Source organism: Mycteria americana, chromosome 1, assembly GCF_035582795.1.
Source record: "Mycteria americana isolate JAX WOST 10 ecotype Jacksonville Zoo and Gardens chromosome 1, USCA_MyAme_1.0, whole genome shotgun sequence".
Taxonomy (NCBI): Eukaryota; Metazoa; Chordata; class Aves; order Ciconiiformes; family Ciconiidae; genus Mycteria; species Mycteria americana.
This window is the reverse complement of record NC_134365.1, coordinates 104,054,433-104,079,054: the sequence shown is the minus strand read 5'-3', so window position 1 is coordinate 104,079,054 and position 24,622 is coordinate 104,054,433. Positions and strand designations below refer to the sequence as shown.

At 40.3% G+C, this 24,622-nt stretch overlaps 1 protein-coding gene across 2 annotated transcripts in view; it reads right to left on the bottom strand.

Annotated features, from left to right (window-relative positions):
- Positions 1 to 12,219, bottom strand: part of CRYBG3 (crystallin beta-gamma domain containing 3) — a 95,014-nt gene extending 82,795 nt beyond the window's left edge. For both annotated transcript variants that reach the window (XM_075515716.1, XM_075515721.1), the window contains exon 1: positions 11,985 to 12,219. In XM_075515716.1, the coding sequence (XP_075371831.1) occupies positions 11,985 to 12,112 (128 nt within the window). In that variant the 5' untranslated portion in view covers positions 12,113 to 12,219. The remainder of the gene's footprint in view (positions 1 to 11,984) is intronic.
- Positions 12,220 to 24,622: the final 12,403 nt, after the last annotated feature.

The window sequence follows — 24,622 nt, the reverse complement described above, 5'->3', positions numbered from 1 at the left end:
ATGCCCATGCTATCCTATCATTAGTGGCTAGATTCCAAGAACTGTATTCTAAGGGGGTTTATATATATTTTTTTTCCTACAGGACAATCTCTGCAAGTAAATAGTTATAAATGTTGACCTGGTAGCTACATGGTATTACACCACCAAATTCTTGTGCTTTTACTAAGAACTGAAAACAACAGACTGGTAGCGTATACAAGCTCACCATGAAACAGGGATTGCCACCCCCACTCCCCTCAATTTGCGCTACGTCCATATTATTAAAGTTTGGCTCCATAGAGTTTCATCCTTGCCGTAACCTTTTCCGGAGTGGTGCATTTTTGGAGTGCTTTGCCATGGCAGGTACTGAGCATGCTATCTCCAGTTCAGCACATCTAAAGTTAGGCTTGTGCTTAACCACCCACATGGCTTTGCTAGATCAGCCAGCCAGCTCTCAGAGAGTGTTTCAGCACTTGCTAGATTAGGAAAATGAATCTCATGAGTTTTCAACTCTATGCTTCACAAACTACTGTTGTTACATTACATACCCAGCAACAGGGCTCCACTAACCCGAGTTTTGAATCTACTTTGTACTCACTTTTAAGAAGTGAAAGAGCAAAGCATAATCCTAGGAATACAGAAAACACCTCTGCCCTGCCAACCTGCTTCCGTGGACTTCTTAACTATACAGGCAGTCATTTACAAATTGTCACAAACACTTGTTTACATATTTAGGCAGATATTACTTTCATTTTATAGATTAAATTAAAAAGAGGCATGGAAATATTAAATAATGCTGAGTAATAAAGACACTGTCAAAATTAAGACTAGAAACCAAGCCTCTCAACTACTTCTCAAATACGTAATCTAATGCCTTCCTGCTACTATTTCTGCCAGACATTCCCTTTTCCCTTACATATTAGTGCATCCAACATGGATGGGTTAATCTTCAGCGAAGGCAGAGGGATCTCTTCTCCTCGATTGTCTTGCTGCTCTTCCCTATTGTCTTGCCAGGATGCCTAACCTGATTAGCATCACTCCTCCTCTTTAAATAATCAAGATTAAACTCAAGTTACAAAAGATCCCGTTCTGTATCTTCTGCACAAACCTTTCTTTGTGTGATTTTCTAACGCTTTCTGTTCTGCTCCTGCCGAAAATCCGTTTTGACCTTTCTGTAATACTTGGACAGGTGGTGTCTGAATCAGAAGCAGATTTGTGGTCCAAGTTTTTAATCATTACACTTACAGAGAAGAGCTTAGAGATTCTTATGGGGGAGACAAATATTCACATTCTGCATTGCTGCTCACAATATAAGCAGAAGTACTCAAACTCAGGTTAGTTAATATACATGAGGAATTACAGTCAAGAAAAAAATTAATTTAATTGAGCAAATTTAAGTACACAGTTTGCGAGATCTTTTCCAACTGCCTCTAAAAACAGAACAAGACAATTACAAACAATCACATCTTCAAAAGGCCCTCACGGCATCTCCGTATGGCGTGAGAAGTCTGCTTCCTCCATCCTCGTCCTTCATAACAATCCCTCAGAACTTGCAAATTAAAAGCCCATCCCCTTCTTCCTTTATTAATCTACCCCACCCATGTTATGCACACAGCAGATTATGAATGTGTTGTGTCAGAAAAAAAAATAAGCTACAGGCAGCATGCAAGTGCAATAAAGCACAAACATACAAGTTTTGATGAGACTGACCAGACGCAGAGCTCACCAAACTAAAAGTAACCGCTGTGACATTTTAGGTTCCTCTTACAAGAAGGTACTGGCTGCTGATTGCTGTTTGGGAAGGGGGAAATTAATGGGCAGTCTCTTAAGGAACAGGGATAGCTGCCTAAAGCTCAAGTCAGACAGCACTGTGACAGCACTTCTGGATGTCAACCCTCCCTCCTTCTCCCACTGCTTAGAAGCAAAGCCTCTTCCAATGCAGCAGCTCCAGCATTTACTTCTCATGCAGTCCAGATGTTACCAGATAGGCAAGTGCTCTACCATTTTGCCATCTCTCTTTCTCTTCAGGGACAGATGACTCCCTGAATAGTCAAACCCTCTTTGCTACCACATTATGCTAACATTATTTGTTTTTAACTGGTCTTCTCTTCAGATTAACTCAGAAACCATTTAGCCATTTAATACGATGACTTGTAATGGTAAGAGAATAAGCAATGCCTAACATGAAAGATGCTCCAGGGTGCCCAGAGGCAAAAAGCTTCTACATCTGGCTTTAGTGACATAAATGCTAATAAACTAAGCCTGACCTATGCATATATCTATCTATCTATCCAGGTTTCATGACATCACTTGTGACGTCTCCTTCCCAATATTTTCTAAATAGTTTTCCTCAAGACGATGTGTTTTTTGGCACTGTTGATACAATTCACTCTCCGCTGGAGTCCTCACTTAGGCTAATGTCATTTTTAGGTTTCCTTTCTTGCTAGTTTCTTTATTTCAGCATTCTGGGGTGTAATGCCAGTTCCTGACCCTTGCCTTTTATTTCTCTCTGAACAAAACTAGTGCTCCTCTCTGGGAAGTTAACACCTCATTTGGTTTTGATGTCATGACTTCTTTCCAATTTTACTTAGTGCCAACGCAGTGACACATTCACTGGTGACCTTCCAGAAGGATACTTCAACAGAGAAATAGACAGATTGCTAACAAGTATCTCATCACCTAGTACTTTAAAATCCATCTGTGCAAGAGTCTCCCTGAAGAATGTGAATGAGCGGAAAACCACGAGTCTAATAATACTATCAAATATAGATGTGCAAGACCAAAATCTCCATGAAGTTTCAGCACATTACAGGGATTCTCAAACCACATCCACAGACCAACAGCAGTTATGAAACTTTTATTATACATCTACAAAGAGCGATAGGTTAGCTAGTATTGGTTTCTTCTCTGTTCTGGCTTTCAAGTGGTAATTAAAAAGATGACTACTAAAAATTCAGACCTTTTGAGTAATATTTTTCTATATATACCAGTTGCCCTACTTGCCATACATACCCTTACGATTACTGAAGCTGGCCTCCTGCATAACCTAGATTATGAAATTTCACCAAGGGAGACCTGTGTCAAGCCTTTAACACCTGACCAAAAGATACAAGCTTTGATTAAAAACCGTCAAGCAATGGAAAATGTACCACATTTGTAAATAAGACTTTTCCATGTAACTACTACTAAATTCACTACTTAAAATTAGGCTTACTACTCTGATTTGGCAAGCCTCATCTCTCAGCTGTGGGATCAACCTACATCTATGTGGGACAGATTACAAAGCCCTCGGGTTCAAATATCCCCATCAAGTCACAAGTCTACTATGACATGAACCACTTAACTCTCATTTCCCTTGCAGTTATATACCTTGAGGCAGAGTCATTCCTCAAACTGTAACCCTGTCATTTCGAAACCTTCTCTTGGACAAACTAAACGCTATTGAGCTACTTTATTTTATTCTCTGAGGGAGGTTTTCCAGACATCAAATTGTTCTAGAGCTCTTCTCAGAGCCCTTTTTAGTTTGTCAGCATCTTTTTCATAATAAATCGTGGACACCGCAACTAGACTCAGTACTCTAGTATTCTGTGGATGAACTTTGGTTACATGTACTTTGTTATTTATACGTCCGAGAATCACATTTTCTCTCCGAGCCACCAGTTTGCTTTGGCAGCTCATGTTCAGCTGACTGGCAACTTAGTCTGATTTTAGTATTGTCACCTACATGATGATTCCCATACTTTTCACTCTAGTCATCTGCAAACTTCACATGCTACAGTTTTGTCCTCTTTCAAATTATTTGTGAAGATACTAAATAAATCAATTCAAAAATAGGTCCTTTTAATTTTCTTCAAATACATCAAGTAGAAAATGATTTTTCACATCTGGTCTTTTTATATCCCTCCATATGTCGATTTTTAGCCCACTGCCGTTACTCTTCCAAATATTTTAATTGGAGCATCAGCACCAAGTCAGATGCCTTAAAGAGTCTAAGGATACTATTTCAGCAGTTTGTCAACTGAAGCTGTAATCTCATGAACAAAACCAAGTTTGACAACTCCCATCCTCCAGTGATATTAGGATCAACATCACGTTTATTAACTTCTCAGGTCACCTGGAAGCCTTGGCAAATCAACTTTTCAATCCTTCCCCTTTAATCCAACCAAATACAACAAACTGAAAAGGGAAATACCAACACCTTACTCTAGATATTAACGTCACACTTGTGAAGCCATTCGTGCACTGTGCAGCCAGGAGAACTATCAGACCCTGATCTACAAAGAGAAGTCAGACAGTTTTTTAAGAGTCAAACTTTTGGCACGTATATTGAAGGACATGAGTAAGGGTATATTAAACATTTGTTAAATGAATCAAAAGGAAAACATTACTGTAAAGCTCAGTGGCAACAAGATGTAAGGAAATCCATCAACATTCCTAAAAACTGCCTTCTGCATCAAATGACAGTTAAAATACATTAGTATTTTAACAGAAAATAAAGATGCTAGCATTTTAACAGAAAACAGTAATGAATAAAGAGCTCTTTCCTCTGTTCCCTCCCCCTCCCCCCCCAACAGAATATTGCCCTTTCTGAAAAGCTTTGAAATGAAAAATTTTGGCCACCTTCTCAGCAAGATTCCCGAGGGTAACACTGCTCCTGAGAAACCAAACGGTAGTAGCAGTGACAAAGTCTGCCCCTAGTCTCTGGCAAGGCTGTTGGGGCTTGTCTTAAAGGGACAGGGATTGTTTGCACAGAAATTTGAATGGGAATTTTCTGACTCCTACTTCTGTGCTTAAGCTTAGGCCACACACATAGGGGAGAAGCAGTAAAAACATTAAGATAAATGGAAATTACAAAAACAAGTTAGTGAGTTTGAAATTAGAGGGTCAAAGGAAAGCCAAGATGCTATTTCATTTAAAACAAATAAGAAGGGAAGTGGAGGAAAAGGAACAGAAAGCAGAGAAAGGTAAGGAAGGAGAAAATGAAGCCAGCAGGATGAGGTGGCAGGAACTTAGGCAAAAGAAGTGTTACAATCAGCTGATTAATTTAAGTGTTGGAATAGCACAAAATGTATTATATTCAATTAAACTATCCCACTTCGAAACTGGTTTGATTACAGACAGCATTAAGCAATTTAGATTGTTTTAACCAAAACAATTTTTCCTCTCAGACCTGTTTATGCTGCTTATTTACATACTGTTCTTTGCTTGCGTAGCAAAGCTAGGTCAGCTTCATGTTTCTGCATTAGCTGTGCTGTGTCACATAGACTATGTGAGCTACATGGAGTGTGTTAGTATAAAACGAAGAGATTTTTTTTAATCCTCTTTCAAAATGCAACTAAAAATATAATGGTTATAAGAAAATAAAGATGTTATAACATCACAGATATGCCACATTTTACAATGAAAATCTGCATGAAAAATGCAAGAACCAAACCATGTCTTTACACTGAACATGTACCTCTAAGCTTAAAGGCTAGAACTAAGTGAAATAAATATGATGGCCCATGATCACCCTTGCTGAATAACTTAATCTGTTTTACATGTGAGGGAATTGAACAGCTGCACAAAGGCTAGAGAAAAGAAATATAAATGTTTCTGAGTAGAGCCTACTTCGATATTGGGCAGTAGGATTATACCAGATTACATCAAGGTTTTTCTTCTGGCATATGTCAAGCATAGTAACCAACATTAATGTAGAATCTGTTCTGTATTTGCCAGTCTGACTGGTTAGATAAAGTTTCTAACATTCTTATGAAATAAATGTTACTGGCCACTAGCACATAAACTTGATATAATATCAGAAACAGATCTGTAAACTATTTAAGTTTATTAAGGTTAGAATTATTGAATAAATAGAGAATAGACAGCCCATCATACAACTGTTTTCAAATGGCACGTTGCAGGGTTGGGGATCAATGATAGTACTTACAAATGGCATGAAAATAGGAGATACTAAAAAAAAAAAAATATATTCAGGAAAGCTTTAAAGCAGCAGCAACTGCTGCCCTCCTGATAAACAGAACATAACAGAATTTTTAAAAGATGTCATTAAGAAAAAGCACCCAGGAAAAAACAATCAAGAGAGACTGGTGTCACCAGTAAAATGCAGCGAGCTCTTCTGGTGAGGCTGGAGCAGAAAACTCTTGGTAAAGGCACACAAGGCTATTAGTTCAACACAAGAAAATACTTCTCCAGTTCTCCCATTTTTTACTCACAAAATACATCGGGAGGTATCCTACAGACACTTTCCAGTCATTAACAAGGTTCCCTCTTTTGTGTTGAAAGCATACATTTTCCATTCAACCAAAATAAATTTGATGGCTAAATCTGTAGCATTTAATTGATGATTAAAAACCAAGTCTGTTGTCACTGCAATTCTTTCTGTTTATGCTCTTCATGTACTCCCGAGAAATACTTCCTCCTACATTTTTCCCTACACAACACTGTCCACAGGTGAAGTGCAGATCCACACAGTATTCATACACATAGGCCCCAAGACCTCCAAACTGCTTAAGCAGATATATTGCCTTCAGTAAAATATTTTAGCAATTTAAGAAACAGTGGAACATTCAGAAAATCAAGACTCCATTTCAAAATAAGGCAAGTCATGAAATCACATTAACACAACACAATTAAAGACTCTATTTCATGTTGCAAAATTGACATAAGAAAGTGAAATGACTAAGGAAATGCACTTTTCTGATCTTAAAAGTCTTCAAAAGTGATAAAGTCGGTTAGAATCTATAAAAATTATTTTAGAAATGAAAATTAAAATACCAGAAAAATAGAGGTATTAATATCCCCTGGAAAGCCTAAGCAACATAGTGCTGTGCTACTGTCTGGAAGTATAATAGTATATACTAACTGAATTGTATGAAATCCAAAAAACCCTCAGAAAATAAAAGCAGTAGTTGGGTTTCCATCCTTTTAAGAAGTTTCAATAATCAGAAATACAATCCCCACAGCAACATGCTTCTGAATTTTACTTTTTTTCTACTTGTGAGCCTTTTGTTCACCAGAGGAAAAGACTGAGGAGTTTTCACCTTTGCAAAACTGTTCCTTAAAACCATAGACTTGTAGCTGTTTTGGAAGTATTTTTGTATTAACTCTAGCATTTATGCCAATAATTGGAAAGGAGACAATGCTGTTAACATTTAAAATAGTGGGGGAAAAAAAAAATGTTGCTTTGTTTCTTCCAAGTAGCACTACTATTATAATTAATACTCTAGTAACATTTCCTTTAGGAAATGTCTCGCACATTCATGGCCAGCTGCTGGGCTTGCTCCTTCTGGTCTCAGCCCCATGAGACATCTAGGTATGCGCCTAATTCTAATCAAACAAGTAGTCTAGTCCCAGTATAGTGAACAGAACTATTTAGCTATTTAATTATAGGCAACCACATTGGTACCCTGCTGAATCAGGGCCTTTGCTACTATTTTGAATTATCCTGCGATAAAAGTCATAACAGAAAAACCTAGGAAGCAAAAAGAAACAAAAAAAAAACCAAATTAACAAATGAACAGGAAATTTTCATAATGCATCTTGCTTAGGTAAGTCTACTTTGAATTCTTCTATATGGTTGGAGTATTCCCCTTGCTGGTTCCACAAACCATCATCCCTGATGTACACTCACAAATGAGTTAAATTTTAACAACAACAACAAAAATCCGGCTCTGCCTTTTGAAAGAAAAATTTTCTTTATTAGAAAGCAGAGACTGATTTTTCCAGCAAACAATGGATTTCTTCAAAGATGCTAATGGTATCTGAATCAAAACCAGCCAGGAGGTAGTAACTTCAGAAGAAATAAGTTTGAAATATATTACTCCCCTTTCAATCAATTCCCAGCAGTCCCCAAGTGCACAGTTTCTACAACTACAAAAATACATGTTCTTTGTAAACAGGAACAATGACTGGCAGTCCCAGAGGAAGAAAGAGACTCTCTAATCTCTCCTCAGGCAGAATAAACAAAGTTCTTCCATCTCTGAAAGCTCTTAGTTAGAAACTAATGGATGAATGGAACAATAATCTCAGCCTGGGGGGAAAAAAAAAAATAAAAAGCCCTCAAACCAAATAAAAGGTTGCTCTTCCCTGTTTGATGTCTCTGGTACACTTCAGCAATGCAGAAGAAATATCTGGACAAACTCAACAAAGCCCCACTTGCACTGGTAGTTATTTGTCCAACCAACCAACAGCACCTGGAGGGAAAAAGATAAACCTGCTAAGCAATATACAGAATAACTAATAAAATACACCCATAGTTTAAAGGAGATTTTGGTGGTAGCTCTGGGTTAAAATGATCAGTGAAAAGTGTCACACCTCCTTGGCAGCTTCTAACATGACCTGAAAGGTCACATTTATTTGCAACACAACAATTGCTCAGCCACAGAAGCTGAGTATTTCTGAAAGAATCTGCAGTGGACTGACTTACACTGTAAAAGCTGTATCTTCATCCAGATGGACTAAAGAAACGTATTTAATAATAATAATAATAAAAAAATCAAGACTCCCATTAGAATAGTGAAAATTAAATGGGATTTTGTCACCCTAGGAATTTAGAGTGCTCCAGAATGAACACTGTGGTAACAAATAATCAATTTTGTATTATTGAAAATAGCAAATAGCTGAATAGGGCATAATGACTGCCTTTGATGGAAGTTAATGATAAAGAACTGGGATGAAAAGCACTGAACCCCTCGTTCAAAGCAGCCCCAAATCTGAAGAGCACACATGCCGAACAGCACTCAGTAGGAGATACCTCACGTTTGTCTACATTTTATGTAAAAGCCAAGTAAGCCCTTAATGCATGTGCTGTGCTTTTTGCCGCCACGAAACTTGCAACTAATCTGCACAAGTTATTTTTTCCACAAGCAAGCAAGCAAGCCTCCAGCAATTCTCATGTTCATCAGAGCTACAAATTGCTGTAAGGGCAAGTTATTAACATAAGCTCTTTGTCAAATGAGGTTCTCAGAAGAGTCTAAGACACTGATCAACAAACAGTGTAATTCCCCCCTCCCCTTCTTCCTATTTTAAACCAGGGGCACAGTAGGTTTGGGTTTTGGTTTGGTGTTTTGGGGTTTTTTTTTTTTTTTTTTTTTTAAAGCTAAGTCTGAACACAGTGCCTGGAGCAAAAGCAGGCGAGAGCTCCATACCCTGCCGAGCTGAGGGGCAGCTATGGGGTTGGGGGAAGGAAAGCTGGGGGCTTCCATCCAGCTGTTGTTGCCTAACTCGCAGGAGCAGATAGAGAATTACTTTTGGACATATGCAGGTTCATTTCTGCGCGTTTTTAAAAATTAGGAAACCGTCGTGTTCTGCACAGGCATTAAGCATGATGCTTGTCTCCAGAGGTCAATGCAGGTACACCGGGAGTGTATTTGGCCCTGTATTAACATACTGCTCCCTCTCCTGCCCCCTTTATGTAGGCGTTCTGCTTTTTTGAAACCCAACAGTAGGTAAAATATCTCAATACAAAACTTTCTTTCTATATATTTCAAATTTGATCTGGTTCCAATACTGATAATTTGAATGGGAAATTAACCATCCTGGTGTATACAATTCTTGTAACACTTCACAAAAGACATATTCCCCAACTCGTCTCACGGAGTCCACACCTTAACAATAAACATACAAAGCAGCTTTGGTTCCCCCTCCCCACACGCACGCTTTGTTCAGTGATCCATTTTTCTACACTGCCAAGCTCACTAAATAAACATGACGAGCAAACCTGCGGCACTCATCCCAACCCAGCGCTGCTTAATGTATGCAATTACGCTAATCTGTGAAGAAGGCTGCCAGTGGAAACCAAATACAAGAACGTCAGCATTCCTGACTAACGTGCCACGCTGCAACCCGGCGCAACAAAAAAACCTCCTTAACATACCAAATTGGACTCCTCAGAGCAGGAGGGTTTTTGCTTGCTTCCACTCCAGAGAGGAATCACGGCTACCACACTCCAGCTAACCGCGCAAGGAGTTCAAGAACAAGGCCAAGAGGCTCGAGCTTTTTCATATCTACGCGGACTATCCTGGCTTCCTAATAAAGGAAAGGCTCCTGCTGCAGGAAATGAAACTGTGATTTAGATAAAGATAATAGACTCCAGCCCTAAGTTAAGTGGAGCAGGTCTACCATGAGTGCTACCTACATATAGGCTATTCAGCGTGCAAACCACTGAACTAGCATCACCCTCTTCCTTACCAAGGCGACCGCTATGCTTTTTTGTTTATTCCGAACCACAAGTATAGGGAGCTGGCAAGGAGTCCAATGAAACCTCTCCTATTGCCTCTTCAGGTCCTCAGCCAGATCCAAGCCTTTTCCTTCTCCCATATCTTAACCACCCCTGCCAGACATAATAGCCATGCTGCTCCCACAATTGTAAAGATGCCCTTGATTCAGCAGCCTTGCTCCTGATTTTTTTTTTTTTCCAGGAAATAAAAAGCAATGCCTCATGCTCATGAAAGGCCAGTGGATCCTTGGTGATGTGTTGGTGCGTCAAATGCTCACAGTAAAACAAAACCCCCAAAGTTAAAAATCTTCATGGTGCATTTATGAGATGGTTTAAGATGGCCAGTGTAAGATAGCAATATGCTCTGCTATTCTTCATGATTGCTGAGAATATGCAAGGGGGCAGGAGCAAGATCCTGAAGTTTTTCACTGAAAGCACTATTGTGATACCCACTATCTATCTGATTTAACTGTACTTACTTGTCTGCCAGTTTAAATACAAATGTATGCAGTATCAAGAATGACTCAAAGATTAAAACCAACATGTTAAAAGCAAAAAATAAATACTACACCTGAGGAAATAATGCCTAGCCAGCTGGCACCTTTTCACCACAAAAATATCCTAATTAACTAGGGCCACTAATAAGGCTGCATGAGAAACAGAAGGAAACTTTATCTGTGCTTCTCTCCTACGTACACATAGAAATCAGCAACCAGGAAAAAAAAAAAAGAAAAAAAAAAAAAGGAAGAGGAACAAATACACAAGAAGTTTCCGAACCTTTTCATCTTCTAAAGTCTCCCTACACTAAAAAAATAATTATTAATAACCAGGTTTCCATAAAGCACAAATTTTGCATTGAGACTTAAACACATCAGTAATATTTATATTGCATTAGCACCTGACTTACACCAGTCCAAAAGAAAACCGTAAGTATGAAAACTGAAAAGAAAAAAAATGAAAACAAACAACAAACCCAAACCCCTCACAGACCTCTGCGCTCTGCCCTGCTTTCAGTTTCTAAGGAAGGGGCTGCAACCTGAGGAACAAGGGTGTGAGACAGCCCCACCGCCGGCACCCACACCACCCAACCAGGGCAAAGAAGTAGTCCCAGAGTCGGCTATTTACAGCAAGTGCGTGTTTCACACAGGACTCCATCATCCGACTGAGTTCGCCTGAACTTCGCAGGGCCGGGGAAAGAGGGGTCGCAGGACGCCGGTGCTCACCCAACCGTCAGCCCAACTCCCAACAAAACCCCTTAAACGCCCCATCGCTGGAATATCAAGCCCACCGGGGACCTGCCTCGTACCGTACCACAGTTACGTTAAATTAAAAACGCCACCACCAAACGAGCTCAGACGATGTCAGCAGTCCGGCTAACAGCCCCCCACCCCCGCTTTCAAACTCCGTGCAACGAGCCGCCGCTCTCCCGCCGCGGGGGCTGCTCTCAGAGGAGCCGCTCTCACAGGAGCCGAACCCAGCCCCGCCAGGCCCGCGCCTGCCCCGCGACCGGCCGAGGCGCCCTGCGGCACCTCACCACCGGGGCCGCAGCCCCGGGACATCCGGGCAGGCCCCTCCCGCAGTGAACACACCCGTTTCTTCTCCCTCGCTCACCCACTGGTGTCGCAATATCTATCGCGGCGGCCGGCACGGTCCCGCCTCCCCCGCCCCGGCGACTCACGGTGCTCCCTGGCCAGGGGCAGGCGGAACGGGGCACAGGATGGCAGCGGGCGCCCGACCGAGCCGAGCCGGTCCGGTCCCGTCCGGTCCGGTCCCGTCCCCCACGTACCTGTTCGCGCCCGCCGGCCGCCCCGGCGGCGCTGCCGCCCCCTCGCCGGGGGTACTCCTGACGAAGAAGCGGGAGAAGGTGCTGTGCCAGGAGGGGCCGGCTCGCCGCCGGCTACCCCCGCCGGACATCTCCGCCGCCGTCCGGGACGGGACGCTGACAGGACACGAGGCGCCGCCAGCAGCCACCCGGCACCAAGTCCCCGCGGCGGCGGGAGGCAGCGGCGGCAAACGCCTCCCTCCTCCTCCGGCGGGGGCGGCCGGCGGCCTCCGCCCGCCCCCGGGGCGGAGCCGCCGCTCCGCCTCCGCCCGCCCCTTCCCGCCAGCAGGGCGGCCGCGGCGCGCCGGGCAGGCGGGAAGGAGGGTCCGGGTGCGATAAGCGGGAAGGACGAACGCTGCGCCCGGGGAGGAGGGAGGCCGGCTTCGGCGTGGTGCGGTTGCAGAAGCGGCGGCACGGGAGGGGAGGCTGGGGCAGGAGAAGGTGTTTCACCGCTATCCGTGCTCCAGCAGCGTCCTTCCTTTCGGCAGGTGGATCACGGACTGGCTCCGCCGCCTGCAAACGCGCGGGAAGGCAGTTTCTGCGCTGGAGAGAGCACAGGGTCGCGGGAGGAAAGCGATGGCAGCAGAGAGGGAAGTACCACCGCACGCAGCCTGCCGCCTCCTCCCCAGGAGGGGTGTGTGGTTGTTTTTCTGTGGTGTTTTTTTAAAGTTAATATGGCATAATTAGTGTGAACAAAGAGAAAAGATCAGAAGTGAAAATTAACTCTGTCAGAAAAAGGACAGACAGCCTTGAGAATTTACACTCCTCCTGACTGACTGCAAACACCAACGCTAGCCTATGTTTTTTAACTTGTGCCAACTTTGAGATGCTACATGTGTTTGTCAAGGCAAAGCCAGTAACTAGCTTCACGCTTGTCCTGGGCCAGGCACTGTCTGGCTGCCGCATGACATATATGCCTGTTATGCCAGCACAGTAAAACATTTGCAGCAAATAAAGGTACACAGCAGCAGTAGCGTGGCTGTTTCACCACTCACCTCCCTCTGTCACTTTCGGGTAAGTTCAGGCCATTCTTGCTGAGGGCAAGAAGTGACTTGGAGGATGGGGGTTCTCCTGCCTTTTGAAAAGATTTCTTCCTATAAAGGAGTTGGGGTTTTCTGTTTATTTATTTAATACTGAAACCTTCATTTTTCTCCCTTTGAGGACTGTGACATCTCTCGAGTTGACATCAAACTATCCCTACCAACAGAGATGACCTTGCCCTTGCAACGACCCGGTGACAAATATCCTCATTTTCTAGATAAGAAGTGATGCACAAAACCTTAATGATTCACTGAGTGTGAACTGCTAGTAAAATTGACTAAACCTGATGTTAGGATTTTAAATACAGAACCACACTTTCTTCTTTCTCATCTTGATAAGCATCTCTGCTGTTCTTTGTGACTGCTTACACCTCACACCTTTTTATCAGCTCCTTTTTGCATGGTGCCATCTCACAGAATCACAGAGTGGCTGAGGTTGTGAGGGACCTTGGAACGTCACCTGGGCCCACCCCCCTGCTCGAGCAGGGCCTCCTGGAGCAGGTTGCCCAGGGCCATGTCTTTTGAATATTTCCAAGGATGGAGACTCCACAGCCTCCCTGTGCAACCTGTGCCAGTGCTCACTTTTTTTCTGTAAGATCCTTCTCCATTCATTCACCTCGATTCACCCCCTCTATACCAAAAGCCTCTTTGCCCATATTCTTTACCACTGTGTCATAGTATCAGCCTGCCATGGCTGCAACTTGGGGTGGATATGAAGCTGGTACTCTAGCCCCAAGCAGCAGCAGCAATAAAACAGCCTGGAAATAAACTACTGGCTACTTCTCTGTCTACTTTCCACCGCCTCAGCTAGGAGCAAAATCTTTCAGAAGTGCGCAGACAGCTCCCCCTCGTATTGCCCAGGTCTCATACAGCTTTCACGTGGATTTTCAAAATGGACACAGGTGGATATTGGACATGTACTTAAACCTTCACCGGTCAGTCAGAGTTGGGACTAGCTGGTTGTTTCACAGGTTACAAAAGTACTTTCGCATGGTATAATTACCAGTCACAAACCTTATTCAGGGGATCAGCACTTACTACACAACAAGGTCCTACCTAGTTTTCAGTGTCCAGACAAGAAGCAGACAATTCTCTCAATGATACAGATGCCCCAAACCTAGCACAAAAATATGAAGTGTTTCACTCCAGAACAGTATAGAGAAACAGGGAACCACATTTTGAGAGTACATACACATAGTCGCCCATCCTCAGGGAAATGGCAATCAGGGTTAAAACTACAAAATGTAACAGCAGCCCCTATGGAACATTACAGAGGGGACACCCCCCCACAACATTCAAAACAAAAGTAATTAAGGCTCCAAAACCAAATTAGAAGAGTAGCAATTTATTAAAAGCACTTAAATGGGACTGCACAAACAGGCTGTAGGGAGGCTTCAGCTCTCAGTGACTGTTTATTACTTTTAATTCTTCTTTGCCACGTACACCTCACAGCTTCCCTACCTATTGCTTAAGTAATGTCTAATCCCTAAGATGTAGCAAACCTGAATATAATAATTAGCATTTACAAAGCATCCGGTATCTTCAAAGGATTTAAGCATTAATTAATCCTCATAACCACCTCAGGATGTAGTTAAGTACAATATGGTGAGTGGGTTGCACACAGGGACAGAGGCAGCCAAAACACCTAGCTGCATCCAAAATCTGTCCACACTCTACCAGCAAGGCGCCCGGAGGGGCACCACAGTGTGGCATGAAGCACTACCAGGGCTGTGCTTGTCCAAGAACAAAGAGCCAACCTAATCAGAAATGCTAATCCCAAACAGTAACATTTTGTGCTCAAATCTGTTTCCCCTTTCTTCACTGCATCTAAAAGCAGAAAATGCAGAATTGTACCAAATGGCAGTTCTACCGGAGGCATGTAAGTAAATTCTCAAAGTAGTAAAACTATATCAATATAAAAGATGAATGTGGCCCAGGTCAGATAATCCCTTTCTTTTTGCATACCCTGGAGTAATTGAGTACCACATGACTTAAGAGTAAATAATTTTGACACATTTAAAATAATAAAATGGGAACTGCCAGCAGAGTTGCCAACAGGAACCCAGTTTTAGCCAACTTCACCTTCCACAATAGGAGAAAAGTTAGGCTTTTACCCAAAGATGCAGTATCTACCATGTGGCAGGTGGCCTCGCATATTAACACAGCTGTCAGCATTAACAGCAGCACCAACACATGCAAGCTAAAACAGATGGGGGAAACAGGTTCCTTTCTGCCTCAGATTAGAGTACTCACATGTGGCCCATACGAGGTAATATTGCATCGCCCAAGGCAGTGAGAAACCATTAAAACACAGTTGCAGAGGGAGACAATGGCACAGAAGAGGAAAATGTCAAGCCGAGGCTCTCAAAAAAAATAGGGTTTTTTTGTAGTTCATTTTGCCCACAGTTCCACTTCAATCAGCATCTCTAAGAGAGGGGAAGGTGCTGTACCTATTCCATATCCACTGATTTTCTACTGCAATCCAGATTATAATAGTTGTGCACAAGGGAAACCTCCCCCTTCTCTCCTTACTGCTTTAGAATGAGCAGATGGTGAAATTTTAATTGTGCTTTCTGAATTTCCTCCCTTTTATGGGTCTTTAAAATCTTGAGTCAGATCTTTTGTTTTGTTTGGATACCAAAGACGAAAGCAAGTTTCCATCCTACTAGTTTATGAAGAGCCCTCCTCTCACACCCAGTTTTAGAATTTTTCTGATACGTCAAAGTCATAACTAGGGGAGAAACATAGTCTTAAAACCACCAAACTAAACATTTTCCCTGCAAGCACATTTTAGCACTATTAAGTGAAAAAAAAAAACCCAACCAACAACCAAACAAAAAAGCCCCCAAGCCCCATTCTCAAACTGTTTGCATTGTTGGACCGCTACAATAAGAAATGGTCTTATGTTTTGAGGTACAAGCCTGCCAAACAAAAGCATAGTTCAGTTTTCTGTTTCACACATCTAATGCATTTATCTATAAAAATATTTTGTCTGTCTTGACTACTTTTTCTTGTTAATAGGCAATCCCATTTTCCAGGCTCTTACAGAACACATCTACAGGTAGATGTGGCACAAATAGCAATAGATTTTAATAATGGATGGTCCCTTACCTATCTTTTTCCTTTCCAGTATATAATATATTACGGCAAGGTTTCTAATAGGTGGCATGAAATCATGAATTAATAAATACACATAATGGAGTCATCACATGCCATACTTCCTAGCTATTTTTGACAATGTTAGTTGTCCAGATGGTGAAACAAATACTGATGACTTTAAAATCTGTAATCTATGCTTATTCTAAAATGAAGGCAAACAGAATTGAAGATTTGGGTCTTGGATATGTTATTACACAGATGAAGCATGTCAGCAAGGATTTCTAGGATATATTTTCTATCTAGCTATGACCTGCTGTAAAGCATGCACTGCGCAGCTTCCAGCAATCCTCATCCTTCAACTGTGAACGCGCAGTTCCTCCATTTGATTTATTGGAAGCGGTTTAAAAGAGCGCCACACAGTCAGCTGCTATTGTTCAAATGCCTTCGTGTCTGGAGAAGACAGCTGGAAGTGACGCATGGTGCTAACTGCAGTTACTGAGAGCTTTATTATTTTGGATAAGATTTATACACCGCATCACCTATGACCAAAGTTCAGTGTAGTAATTAAAGTCTTTAAATCAACTTTTCAGAAAGCCTCTTCTATTTGTTTTCCACACTATAATTTGTGACATTTACATTTACCCAGTAGCATAAGTGCTAAAATGGAAAGCTAATTGTAAAGAACAAAATTTTAAAAATGACCAACACACCTACAGAACCTCTTTTAAAACAGACTCTTGCTGCACCTGGGCATGGAGCAAAAAGCATTCAGAAGCCTCATACTATGGTGGTATGTATGCACCTAACTACTCTAGATGAGGACCAAAGTCCTTTTCTGTTAATTCCAACAGAATTGATAACTTTCAGCTGATTAGCACAGCTTGTCTGGAAGGGTTTCAAGACATTTTTGATAGCACCTCATATCAATTACACTTGTGTGAATACAAAGATGAAACTCACTTGTGCTCTTACCAGTGCTAATCATTGCAAAACACCCTACCCTAACTGGAGCTCAAAAAAATTTGCATTTCACATAATGAGGTCTCTGTAAAACCATCCTATTCTGGGTTATGCTTCCTTGCTAAGCCAATCTGTCTATGCACCACCACCCTTACTAGAAAAATGATGGTTAAACAAAGTGCTTCAATAAACTAATTTCATCCAACTTCTAACATATGTGGTATGTATGGTAAAAACCAGCACAAATAATTTAGTGTCCAGAAGAATCCAAGAGCTTTCAAAAAGAGGTCTTACATGCAAATAAAGGAAATCAATGAAATACATAAGCAGCAACTTGTACATTGTAGGTAATTTAACAGTTTTCCATCTAGAATGTCTTTTGAATATCAGATTTGTAGTTAAAAAGGAAAAATACACCTCTCTGTACAAATATACACACTTTCAAATATAAAATTACTAATATTCTAAAGGCTTACCCTATTTCCATGCATGTATGTAAAAGCACATTTTTCAATTTGCAGATTACTAAGCAGTTTTGAATTGTGGTGCAAGCCTACATACAGTAAACTTAAGCCTCTGGACAGCAGACTTGCCTTTTTCAGTTACCTTTGAAAGATTTCTTAAAACTAGTCCCTGGACCCCAAGGCTTCCTAGAACCACTGACTGCAAAACACTGTCAGAGACACACCAGTTCCACCCCTTTGTCTATCCTGCTGGATTTCACAATACAGAATACTTTTTAACCCAATGATCTGAGCTCTTTATAAAGCATTATTCAAAATGTTTGAAAATTAGAATATACATATATTAAAAAAGTAAACCCTTACCACATTCATAGCAAGTCCATGTATTAGTATATTCCAAAAGGCAGAATCATCTTTAGTGTCTGGAGAAATACACTGCAAAATATTCTGTATGTAATAACGACTGTAAGTACACCAGCTTCTAACAAGCAGAATTCTTACAGATTTGAGCCAAGCAGGATGATCGTAAAAGCTTTTGGCTGCAAATGTTGCAGAATCCCATCTGGTTTCATGGAACAACTTATTTTCCTCTCCACTTCATTTAAGCTTCCAGAAAGAAATTAAAAAAACAAGAAAAAAAAGAGACCTTTTCTTATGTATACAAATTATATCCATAAGTTATTCCAAACAGGCAGAAAATACTTCAATCTTGTTCCAGAACAAACAGAAAAACAGAGTCTAATGCTTGGCATACAAGTTCCACATAACAGTAAACAGTATGTATAGCATACAGAAAAAGGGTAAGAAAGAAATATTAAAGCCCAAGTTTGTAAGAATGCAAGTGACCATTAATCAGACTATGCCTAGTTAGCTGGATAAATAACAACATAACTGACTCCCCCTCCCCCCCCTTTTTTTTTAAGCCCAACACAACAGAACCTTTAGTAGGGGAAAGAAGATTTCTCTTAGTACGGGAAAGAAGATTTCTCTTAATACCCAAGAAAAAAATTCTGAATAATCCATATGTTTCCTCACTCAAGCATTCATTGTTATTGAAGCCAGAAAAGTTTTTTCAGCGAAGTAAACATCATCATAAGGAAATGTGTGGCTAATGGGGATATAAGCCTGAAAGTCTTTTTATCTGATGTTGTTCTTTAGAAATATTTTCTGTATGTAATGTACAGCTTTAGTCCAACTAAATATGCGTAATAAGACTAAAGGGGTTTTCCTACAGTGGAAGATAGCATTTTATAGGATGCACTTACTGTAGCTCATAAATATTAGATGTACAGCAGTTTTTCCAAATTTTGTTCAGGGTGTGCTGAACTGCTGCTGAAAAGAAAGGTTCACATTATCTCTTCATTAAATCAGTTCCTTGAATAAAGCTGTAAACTTTTCTTTATAGTATGATGCCAACATCAGATCAACTGTCATTCGCTTAACAACTCAGGCATTGCTACAGACTTGAAGAAAGCACGTACATATTTTGTATCCTGCATAAATCAAGGACTTTTTTAGTAAAATGCATTACCTGACATGATGGCAGAACAGACACCTCAAGGAAAGCATGGCATTTATTGCCCACAAAAGGGTTTTTTAAAATCCTTTTTTGAACCATTGCATGACATATCAGAGTAGACAGAGAACTAAGTAGTACTTTAACAGTTATGAAATGGGTGAAAAGGAAATTTGGTACTTAAAAACATTCCCACAATCTGAACTAGTTGATTTTGGATATGTATGTCTTAATTTCCAGAAACTGTAATGCTACAACACAAAAGGTCTGTACATATGCTAATATTAATAAGTCAGCACCGAAGTGGCTATTCTGCAATTGTTTTCTAAGATAAAATTTATTGTTCTTATTTTATATTATTATAATTGGTACTATTACCAATTAAAGAAATAGTAAGGCTCAAACCTTAATTGCAATACACAGCAATACTTTTTAACCACTAGATTGGATTATAGATCAATTCAGCCTGCTTTGAAACTGCTGCCAAAATTTTTTTTAGAGCATTAACTTGCTCTTAATTTAAACCTCAGCAGAGGACTTAAAAAACAGGCAATTATCCATGGGTTCCAGGCACCTCAAAACAGAATAACACTTTCCCTTTGAAAACTACCTTAAGAATGTAAAAGATCTGCTAACAGAAGGGGGGGGGGGGGGGGAAGTATTACAAGAGAAAAGCATCACCTTTCCCAGCAGAAACATTCAACCCTTCAGAAGAAACCCTTCATCCATCCTTACTCCTCTAAAGCAAGAATGTAACTACTAGCCAACAAAATCACATCACAGACAAAGATGTTAAACTGGAACCAAGTTGCTTCCACGTAATCCATTGATATTATAATAAATGATGAAAAAAATATTGGAATATTGTTATTATTGAAAACAACATACACTTTCTGGTTCATTGAATCAATTTGTTACTTGTTACATCAGTTTTTAGACACTTTTTTCCTGTTCAGTTTACATTAATAAGTGCTGGTGGATAAGATTAAAACACACAGAGATTTACTTGCAGAGTGAGATTCTAAGTTAAAAAAAAGCATTGCAAAGTTTTTCCCTAGTAACACCTTTAAACCTATGTGATCATAAATACAGACGATGCCAGGAACAGCAACGATGCCCAACAGCCTGTAATAACTTTTTACTCATGAGTGCCGATTTTTCACAACTCACATTATGCCATTTCCTCTAAATTGGAAGTGTTACCACTTAATCCCTGTCTAATGGTTACATCCTTTATTAGTGGAATAAACTTTTGCAGTTCTGACTGGACCATACCACAAACTAGTATTTTTACTAGATATTTCACTGGAATTATTCCTGGAGGACCTTGGTGTCTGGAGGCCTCTTGCCAAGTTCTGCTAGTCTTTTACATGGTTTCAACTCCATGGTTCTAAAACTTTGGGATTGTTTCCCACTTAAGTTTGTACAGGCATGCCTACACTAGTGCACTAGTTCAGGTCACAAGGGTACTTTAAAGATCATCCTCACTAACAGTGCTTTTGTTTATGTTGCCAAGTAGGCTGAGAGTACACAAACTGGATTCTTTTTGGATGAAACTACACTGGAAAGCTCAGAGTGCACCCAATGTGCTCCAACAACTAAGAGGCACTCTGTCTGGAAGGCCAGAAAGGAGCCAGGCTGAAGGAAACTCAGAAACATACAGACTGGGGACATCAGGTCCTCAGCACCAACTATCTTGGCTCTACAAAAGCAGTTTGATGGGGCTGCTCTCCTTACTAGGGAGCCTGTATTGCCAAGCATCCACTTCAGTCATTTATCATAGTTACTTCATTGAGCCTCAAGAGGCTTGGGTTTTTTTTAATATTCATTAGCATTAGCATGACTCTACTTCAGCCCAAACAAACTTCTTCCACACATCCCAGTTTCCTTAATGTCTTACATCCTTTCCTTAATGCCTTTTCTTCCCTTTACTGAGAACTCTTAGGCAACTCTTCAGCAAACTAAATTTGGTCCAATAACTATCTTTCTAGGCCTACAATCTACTTACTGATCTCCAAAGTTGTTTTTAAAAGACTGCCTAACATGAAGTTTCTAAATTTACCCTTCTTTTACTAAACAAGTTAACCTGATCTTCAAAGGTGCCCCCTGAATCACAGAGAAATTACTTACACCCCCTTGTGAGTTGGTGTCCGAGTAATATGATTGTAATACAGTTAAGTTCATCTTCTGATAAACAATTTGTAAAACATAAGATCCTTTAATGGTAGACAAGAGACATTAACAGCCTAGCTTTCATTTTAAGGATTGATTTTCAAAAAAGGGTAGTGGGAGTGGGTTTCATGCTATCATTAGAAAAGTGGAAAAAGTAAACATGGCTGATTCGCATGGTTGAGATCCTGACATGCACTGGAAGAGAACAGTACGTTATAGCATACGCACTGTACTTCTGAGAAGAACTTCATATGGCTAGAAATATTCAGCCAATTAAGTAGCAATCCAACTAACTGAACACTGGTAAATTAATTATAAAGTGCTGGTTCAGGTTCACACCAACACAGATGCTTTCATGATGTAACTTACTGTGACAGGAGCTACAGAGCCTCAGAACTAATGTATGGTTACAGAATATTACTAAAAAGACTTGGCATTTGTTGTAAGACAGCATTATAAGTCCTGAATTCTGATTAGCTAGTACACATAATATTAATTTTGCATAGTAACAGTGCATTTTACAATTTAAGCAGTCAAATATGGGCTGTGCAGTAATAATAAAGAAAAGATCAGGGCATATCAAGCTAAATTTTCAAAGCAAACTTCCCTGACCTTTCTGAAAGAGGAGAGTTGAAGCCTTTTCTCAGTAGTCTCCCTTTTTTGCTTTTTTATTCCAGTCTTCTGTGACCTTCTCTCATCATCTATTTTGTTTCTCAAAAAAAAAAAAAAAAAAAACACCAACAGGGAAGGGAGCTGCAAAGTTTCACTAGCAGAGTACTCAGCAAAAGTTAAAAGGAGCAGACTAGAAAGTTTAGGAGCAAGATTTGTAAGGATTTCCATGAAACAGAAATAAGGCAAGCCAGAAAGAATTAAATAAATGGATGACAGAAATTAATCGTAAGGAGAGTGATTTCCCAAACAAGTAAAACTTAAAAAAAAAATAGAACTTTTAAGATTAAACTGTATTTCTTCGCATAAGAAATGCTTGCTTTTAAGAACAAGTATTTTAAATGAATGTTAATTTTATTTCTTATTACTAACAAATGTTATTTCCTAGTTAGAGCTTCTAAGAGATGAGCTGCTTTCTGAGACAGAGGGTTGCACAGGTGTTTTAAGGAAGCACTGAAATGCACCATGACCATTCCACATGTTACCACATCAGAATGCCTTCCTGTAGACAGCTAAGCAGTGCAGCTGAGCTGTTACGTCTAGCCTTTCACAGCAGCTTATCTTTCTTATTAGTAAATAAAAAACCCCCAAGCATATTATAATTAGATGGCTGAGATTAAAAGAAGGATCCATTACATTTACATCCTAACACTTAGAACTGCACTTGCTTAACAGAAAACTGACCAGGAGTCTTTGGGCCACGCAGACTCTCAGCATACCTGCAAGTAGCTACACGTTAAACACATCAAGTTCCTGTGGACTCATGTCCTGAGTACCAGACAGGCAAGGCTAGAAAAAATTAGGATTCACACATTTACCTGATAGCCCCCACTTGGTAAAGAAGAGATGTAGAAGGCAACACTTTGTGTGTGAGAATGACTGCCTCATGTTTCAGCTGAAAATAATATAGTCTTAAGTGTTACCAAGCATATTTTAAGGAAATTCATAAACACATAGGAGGGCAGTGTGCTTAGCGCACAGAAGCAACAGCATATAACATTGTGCAAAGACCAAACTCTCTCAGAGTCTTTCAGTCACTCTATTGCCTTTCAAGTTCTTACTTAATGCATACACCTACAGTAACATGGAGAAAAAATGGGAATATTCTGCAAGTCTCATTTAAACCTCCAAAGCAACTTGTCTGCTTTGTTCTTAAGGTGCAATGAACTCATACATGCAAACTGTCTTGGAGCATCATTATTTTAACATCCTAAAAGTAACGGGAGAACAGCACTGACGACTGACAGACACTAGGCCCTCAGAAAACAACTGCAAAGAAGCCGTTCTGCACAGATGCACAAGGCTTTTGTGCAATGTATGATCCTTGTACCAAATTCAACGTTATTAGAGCAACTCAAGGCTGTAGCAACTGTGTATGTTAGGGACCTAGGCCTGTACACCATGGGGGGAGAAGAAGTGAACATGCAGGCATCCCTCCGGTAGCTTTATGTTCACAGAATGATCACAAATGTTCTGAAGTGAGACACAAGTAATGGCTGAAGCAGTAAAGGGGTGGGGGGGTGTGCAGGGCGCACAGCACAAATCAAGCATTTCACTAACACAACTGTCCCCATTCCCTCTCCTTCCAACAGGTCTCCATCCAGCCCAGTGTCCTGGAAGGAGAGGAACAGAAAGAGCTGCTGAAGAAAAAACAACCAAACCAAAACAAAAAAACAAGAAGGGGAACAATAATCATCATAAATAACTAACTGCTGCTTTCAAAAAGGGCTTACTAACCACATCAGAAAGCAAAAAGTAAAAGGCATACAGTACTTTTCTCAGATTTGTGGATGGAAGAACAAAGCAGTAAGTTCAAACAGGTTCCCATGATAATAAAGGTAATCCATAAGATAAACATAGTACTTTGTGTAGTCTAACATAAACAAAAATAATCAGAAAGCCATCAAGGTCCAGATTATTCAAGAAAGTCAGAAACGTAGATAGACTTTACGTAAGAACTTAAGTTTTCTTTGGTACAAAAAAATTAAGGCCAACTTAAAATTAAATGATTCATTTAAATAAGCCATATAAGTAAACCAAAATAATTACAAAATACTTATACTCAGCAAAAGATGTTTCCAACAAGTATTATTTTTGTTACCATATTATCCAATGCAAAGTAAACCAGAAAATTATCTGCCCCACAATTCAGAGTTAGAAAAAGTCTCAGAATTATATATGATTTTTCCCCCTTTGTATTTGATTTTGTATAGATATTTAGATTCACAGTTGACAGAAGGCCAAAGGTGTCACAGAAAGAGACATGAAAGATAAATACTTTCATGACAAACTGAACTATCAGAATTATAGCATCCTGTAAGAAAGATTTTTTACAGCAAGACTGAGTTCCCTCTAGCAAAGCAGGGGAGTTAATTTTAAATGTTTAATAATAACTGAAAGTATTTTCTGTGAAACTCTTCTACCATTTCAGGCAGGTCCCTTTGCTCCAAATACTCCGCTATTAAGTGAGCCCTAGAAGGCATGCTTACAGAACATTTGTGTGTTTTATATGCTAATGGAGGGGGGGAAGCTTTTGCAAGACCTACATATTACATCCCTCACAGGAATCAGCTAATCACTCAGTTAAATACAGTCTTCAGCATTCCCAGTGCTAGTCTGCTTGTTTCTTGGACAAGGGAGGAAGGATTAAAGGGGAAGAGGTGGCACGACAAAAATAAAGTT